General features: G+C 40.3%; 1 protein-coding gene across 3 annotated transcripts; it reads left to right on the top strand.

Annotated features, from left to right (window-relative positions):
* The first annotated feature begins 1,271 nt into the window (after positions 1 to 1,271).
* Positions 1,272 to 6,151, top strand: LOC148028210 (uncharacterized). Of its 3 annotated transcripts, XM_087689973.1 has the most exons (7): positions 1,272 to 1,490; positions 1,668 to 1,934; positions 2,135 to 2,255; positions 2,362 to 2,846; positions 2,974 to 3,184; positions 3,438 to 4,675; positions 4,877 to 6,151. In XM_087689973.1, the coding sequence occupies exons 2-7, from the start codon at positions 1,879 to 1,881 to the stop codon at positions 4,905 to 4,907; spliced, it is 2,142 nt and encodes a 713-aa protein (XP_087546099.1). In that variant the 5' UTR covers positions 1,272 to 1,490; positions 1,668 to 1,878; the 3' UTR covers positions 4,908 to 6,151. The 3 variants fall into 3 exon arrangements, with proteins under 3 accessions (XP_087546099.1, XP_087546101.1, XP_087546100.1); XM_087689975.1 differs by having other exon boundaries at positions 3,438 to 6,148; XM_087689974.1 differs by lacking the exon at positions 1,272 to 1,490 and having other exon boundaries at positions 1,499 to 1,934.
* Positions 6,152 to 6,610: the final 459 nt, after the last annotated feature.

A 6,610-nucleotide genomic window follows, 5' to 3' on the forward strand; every position in this document is an offset into this window, starting at 1 on the left:
TGCATTTTAATTGTTGTTGGTTCTATTACTAAATGTTGTTGCCTTGCAGTGCAACAATGGGGCAACTTTGATCAAGGCATGGTTCTACTAATGACGTACATGTATACTATCTCAAATGCACAAGGACATCCATTAAGTGCAAAGAATAGGCCGATTTCACATACATTACACATGGCATAAGGGAACAACTCCAATCAAGGCATGGCTCTACCAATGGCCTAATTCACAAGGGGATTAACCCTATCAAATAATGCCCACATGTACACATTCATAGTTGCACAAGGCCATGATCCATTCATTAAGTGTCATGTTTCAATTCATATCACAACATGCCAAATGAAGGGGTTTTTAAAATATTGTTTTTACATTTTTTTTCACATATAGAAGGGTGTCATATAAAGAGGTTATTCATAGATTAAATTTAAAAATGATATTTTTATTTAGAAAAAAATCATAAATAAATGTATTTTTAAATAGTCATAGAACGCAAGTGATATAGAGGATTTATATATAGTGAGCCCCTCTGTCCCCTTTTCACCTGCTTTCACTTGGAGAGACATATTGCATCATCCTACTAAGGCATGATTTCTACCAATGCCTACATGTGCGCATTCATAGATGCACAATGCCATCCATTAAATGCAAAAGAGCTAAAAGCTCACATGCTATTATATCAAAAATTCAGTAGAAGGGGACAACTTCTATGAAGGGATGATTCTTCTAATGACTACATCTCCACATCTATAGATCATCCATAAGAGTCAAAAAGCATACAAAATTCCAATTTTCATATGCATGACATACCAACACACATGGTTGAGGAGTCACTCAAGGGTTTGGGGAATAATCTTTAATCAAACTATACAATATTATTCATGTTTTACACTAAGGAGGAATTTGGAAAATGAAATCGATTTTTTTGTCATGTTCACAATAAACTCTTAGTTGGTGGATACAAAAACTTTTAACGCAAAATTTTAGAGTGCTTTTAAAATTAAATCTTACATGAGTGTCACTTTTTTAAACTAAGGGTTTTGTAAGGTTTTAAACCCTATTTTTAAATATTTATTTTTTTTTTAAAAAGAAGAATGCGTAAAATTATTTTGAAAAAAGAGGTTAAATGGATATGTGCATACTATGGATTTGGACACCAATATTTGAAGTTTTTTGTTTAATTTTGAAATTTAGTTCACAATTAAAATCCTCGGTTTTTTGTGAACACTGACACAGTGTGATGGGCTCTTTCTTAGAAAAGGAACTTTGAGACTTTGAGTTGGCCAGCTTTTGATCTGCTCTCTCTCTCTCTCTCATACATGATATGATAGACAGGTTGATGGAGAAGCATCCGTACGAAGACGAAGGCTGTTTATGTGTGTCTTTCGTCAGCCTGTGAGAAAGAGACCGACACAGGAAGGGAAAAGTTCTGGCTTTCATTAACAAGGATTTCTTCTTACTGTTGCTGTGCTGCTGCAGCATCAATCGCGCACCAGGTATGGCTCAATGCTCTTGTATATATCTTCTTCATGCACAGGAAACCTCAGGACTTGATAGTTGCACTCTCAAAGGCGTTTTGATATCGACATGGCTTTTGCGTGAGATATATTGACATCACTTGCTTTTTCATTCCATTGTAAGCAAAAACATCAGAGAGGACTTGATTGTTGCAGACTTATAGGCGTTTTGACAAAGCGGAGAAAAGAGAACCGGCTTTGCTGCATGAAAGATTCGACACTTTACTTGACATTTCCATTTCATTTGAAAGGGCATTTCTGCTTGCTTCCACCCATGGAAATGCTCTAATGTACCTTCAAGTAATGTGAATTCAAGTGCGTTGATTCCTTGATTAGCGATACAGACAAAGTTCTATCTGGCACGGCCATGGAGAATCTGCAGGCTCAGCAGCCTCCAATGGATCGGAGCTTCTCCCTTGACAGGTACGTTGAGCGTTGTTGATCAACCAATTGGCATTCATTGCGACAGTCGTAAGAAGTTTCTTCCTTGCTCAATTGTCCGTTTTATTTTGACCATAAAAGTAGATTAAACAATGTTGTCAGTATTGCCTTATATAGCGAAGATGCAGGATTCCTATAGTGCGGTACGTGCTTGACTCAGCCTAATGTCTCTTTCTGTACAGGAGTGCCTTCAAACCTGTGGACCAAAGTTCCATGACGATCGAGTTTCTTCGTGCTCGCCTGCTCTCTGCACGCTCTGACTCGAAATTGGCACGGCAACAGGTGCAACTACTGGCTGGAAAGGTAAGGTGTATGCAATACATTTGTGACTTGTGATTTTTAATTGCTGGATTTTTCGTGAGGTTTTCCATATTGGTGGAATGACACTACTGCGACATGCTTCTGTCAGGTTGTGGAGCTTGAGAAGCAGATCGAATTGGAGATTCAGCTTCAGAAGGAGCTCGAGAGGGCCAGGTTGGAAGCCCTCTCCAAATATAAGAAGGAACTTATGCCTGAGTATGGACATCTTTTCCTTGAGCAGGCCAGCAAAGCCTTCGAAGGTAAAGCAGTTCAGAATGAAAATCGAAAGGAAGACATTATGCAAGTCCAAGATGAAAATGAAAAGGAAGACATTATGCAAGTCCGAGAGGAAAATGGAAAGGAAAACATCATGCAAGTTCAGAATGATGAGGATGATAAAGACGGTGCAGTGACTGATCTAACAGACAGAGAAAAGGGGCTTCTCACCTGGGTGAGAAGAAAGGAGAGTAAGAGGCCAAGCACAGGGTGGATCAGGAGACCGAGATGGCTTGAAACGGCTTCTACTGATGGAGATCTATCTCAGAAAAGATGGACCGGGAAGTCTGTGCGCCAGATAAGGAAAAAAGAAAATAGGTAAACCTTCATGAAAAAAGCTCCGGAAGTTAAGTACAGTTTGAAAGAAACTTTGTAGTGAATGCTAGCTATTGTAGGTTTGACACCTGCTGGCCGCAAGACTGATTTGTCACAACATGCATTGTAGGATACAGGGCACAGATCCAGAAGATAACTCTGAGAAACCACCTGATCTTGCAATTGTGGAGTTTGCACATGCATGTGATGCACAAATCACTTTGCAACTCGATGGCAAAAGAAGCATGGGAATGGAAGCCCCAGCAGAGCTTGTTGACGACAAGGTTGAAGCAGACGAGACAAAGCTCAGGGAGATTAAGAATAAAAGATGTTGTCAAGAGGTGAGCTTGCCACTTTCTCATGCCTAAAAGGAAATAGTGTCTTTCTTTTGGTGTCGTCTGTACATTTTGCAAAATTGAGATGTTTTGCTCTCTTTTATTTTTGGTCCTCTGGTGGCAATATTTCTATACTGACTCCACATAGAAAGTATTTAAGTGAATTCCTTATGCAACATAGTATAGGCATGTGAGGTTGTGATGCATTGTGACTTGTAAGATCTTTGGCTTTGTAATAAGATTGCTTGTTTGCATGCAGGATACCTTTTTAGGCCAACCTTCAAAAGAAAGGGGGACTCCTTTTCGCGTAGAACAGGCTACAGTTGGCGAAGTTCCTGTCGAAGGGACCACTTCAATCAACGCTTGTGCAGAACTGCTGACCCAAAGCGAAAAAAATGGGCCAGTTATTGAAAATTCGACTCCTTGTAAAGTTTCGAAAGAGGTCCCAGTCGATAACTCTCAAGGTCAAAATCCAAGTGAGATGGAGTTAATGGTTACTACCTTTCAAACTTGTGGTTGCAAGTCTGATGAAGGTGTCGCAGATGCCAATTTCAAGCATTTGAATACTTGTGACAAAGGGGTTTTGAATAAATCTGAAGACGGAGAAAGCAGGGAAATCATAGAATCAACTAATGAAGATTCTGATGGTTTCTCACATTATCCTGTCAGTGGCCAACCCCTTTCAGCAGCTCATTCAGAATGCGAGACTGATTTTCAATCGCAGGAAATGAGAGACAACAAGAGTTTGGAAAAGCCAATGTGTGCATCACCTGTGGAAATGCTTGAAACTCAATCTTCCAAAATTGAACAAGTTGGAGTAAAGACATTAACTTTACATGATAGGCAAAACTTTGAGCAAAATCCCAATAGTCATACAGTAACTGAAGATGGTCCTTATGAAGAGCTTGACCTTCGACCTGTGCACAGTCATCCCATCGACAGAAACTTAACTCAGCAAGGCACTTTCAGACAACAAAGTCCTGTAGATTGTAACGTAGGTCGTACTTCCTCGCATTGTCAAGTTAGTAATAGTATGTGCTTACCTCTACCCCAATATTGCTATATGCATGAACACCTTCACAACAGACCAGCAGAACTGAATGCAATGACATCCAATATGTCACAGAATAGGGGTAGCAGGGTTCCTTTCAGTGCTCAACCTGTTCCTTGGGAAAGGAGCGTTGATCATGGAAGAGTTTTGAGGAATCGTCATCGAATGTCAATGGATGCAGGTTTAGACCGAGTAACAGAGGTCCTGAGGGCTCTACAGGTGGCAAAGCTTCATGTAACTGAGGCATCTGATGGCCAAGTAATGAGTCCTAAAGCAGCCTATTATCCCCCCCAATTTGCAGCTGGGCCATCGCACCTGTACAGTCCATCACCATCTATTATGAGCATGCAACCTTCTCTAGGTGCTTTTGCAGGGAGAGTGCCAGGCAGAGGCGGGTATTCCTGGAGGTCAACAATGGAACCGCTTGTACGTAAAACTTGGCAAAGGTAGGATTGCATGGCTCCGGAGCATGCACACACTGCATGGCCCATGGATGCCCTGCCTCGATATAATTGTCTCTTCTGAATGGTTTTGTTCAGCACATCGTCTGAGTGATGTCAGATTACCTCAATCTTACACGCTAATGCTGTAAAAATTGAAGAAAAGTTTCCTCAAATACTTACCTGGCCTACTTTTTGCACATATAGATCCTGCACGGTTGTCGCATGGGACTGGTGAATGTTTTCCATCCATACTGCAACCTTATTAGCATATTTTGAGCATCTAAGGGACCCATGTTGAAAGGGTAGACAGGGGAGTCATCCATGCTACACCATGATGCCAGACTACAAATGCTGTATACAGGAAGACCACATATACAGGCATGAAAATTTGTGCCTCCGTTGGGAAAGTGTGCAAAAAAAGTTGATTGATCTGTAGACGGAGACAATTATGGTGGTACGAATCCATCTCAATGCAGCTAAATTTAAGTGAATAGCAAATAGTACCCTGATGTGCAGTTATCCTTTGCATGTCTTGGTGGCTATGCTACAAAAATATCCCTATCATCGACCTTGAGTTCACACAAGAAAGGTAGAAGAGAACTTTTTATATGTACTCGCTCCACCACCTTCATCACGACCACCACCTTCATCACCTCTCTGTACTCGCTCCATTGCCTCTTCTGCTTGGATAGGATGAACTCCTTATGTCTCGACCATTGAGTTTGCTACTGTTCTTTGATCCTCTTCCATTGAGCTCCCAAGTTCCAAGCTTGTCTCAAACTCATGTACCCTTTCCATGTCAAAAGAGTCACCATGGCATATGTAAATATTGTGTAACACAAGACAAGTAGCCACAAGATCTAGCACATGAGTTGAAGTCATCCTTATGGTTCTCCTTTGGGGCAATGATAGGAATATGTGAGCCATCAACTATTCCCACAATATAGGGAATACCTCTCAAGGCCTCAAAATCCCTAGCTAACTTCTCAAATTGAGCAGGAGAAGGCCACTTAATACATGCATCCCTTAAGCCTGATGTAAGGATGGCCTTACAAAAGTCAAGAACTATGCCACAAGATGTGCTCTTGGCACATCCATGCAAATGTGCTAAGACCTCCAATGTTGTGCCAAATGCTAATCTATAAAGACCAAGATAGGCACGTGTACTAACACTAAGAGTGGCATGCATATTAGTAGTTTTCATTTCCATTTGCAAAGTAAGCTAGCCACATAAGTAATGAAAGGTTTCTCTGTTAGTGCCAAGGTGTTGCTTAAACATACTTACCAAGTAAGAACCCAGCAAGTAATGTTCAAGAAATTGTTGTGGGTGTGGATAAGCATAAGCCCAAGCCTTTCAATGCTCATGACCCTCCATGTGAATTTTTTTATAAAAAGTATTGATTGAATAGTCCATGCACTAAATTAGAGGCAACCACATTTGTAGTGGGGCCTCATCAATGTGCATGTGGCTTGGTATAAGAAACTCGATGATTTTGCTAAGAAGCATACTCATGCACAAAACAAGGCTGTCCTCTTAGAGATTGCCAATTACGACTTGCATGCACATGGTTATGTTAGTTAATATGACTATCCACTTATCTTAGCATTTTGATACCACAAATTATGTAGTAAATAAATGAATTACTTTGATAGCATACTTTGATCATATAATTACTTTGATGTCACACTTTGATTGTTCAAATTACTTTGATAGCACATCTTCACAATATAAATTACTTTAATTGCATAGCTCCACATAATCCAAAATCACAAGTCATTCAAAATCATTTGGCTTAATGAAGTGGTAACAAGCCTCAATGTGTTTCATCTTCGCATGGAATACCAGATTCTTAGCTAACTGGATAGCATTCATAAAATCTAAATGCAGTGCTCGAGGGGGGTCACTTTGTACAAAAATATATGTCACATGAGTTCAAA

This window comes from Lygodium microphyllum, chromosome 12, assembly GCF_053477565.2.
Source record: "Lygodium microphyllum isolate KBCC chromosome 12, Lygodium_microphyllum_v1.1.10, whole genome shotgun sequence".
Lineage (NCBI taxonomy): Eukaryota > Viridiplantae > Streptophyta > Polypodiopsida > Schizaeales > Lygodiaceae > Lygodium > Lygodium microphyllum.

Coding starts and splice junctions, on each gene's coding strand:
- LOC148028210 (XM_087689973.1), top strand. CDS start 1,879: ATGGAGAATCTGCAGGCTCAGCAGCCTCCAATGGATCGGAGCTTCTCC. Junction 2,256..2,361: donor TGCAACTACTGGCTGGAAAG/GTAAGGTGTATG, acceptor TGCTTCTGTCAG/GTTGTGGAGCTTGAGAAGCA. Junction 4,676..4,876: donor GTACGTAAAACTTGGCAAAG/GTAGGATTGCAT, acceptor TTGCACATATAG/ATCCTGCACGGTTGTCGCAT.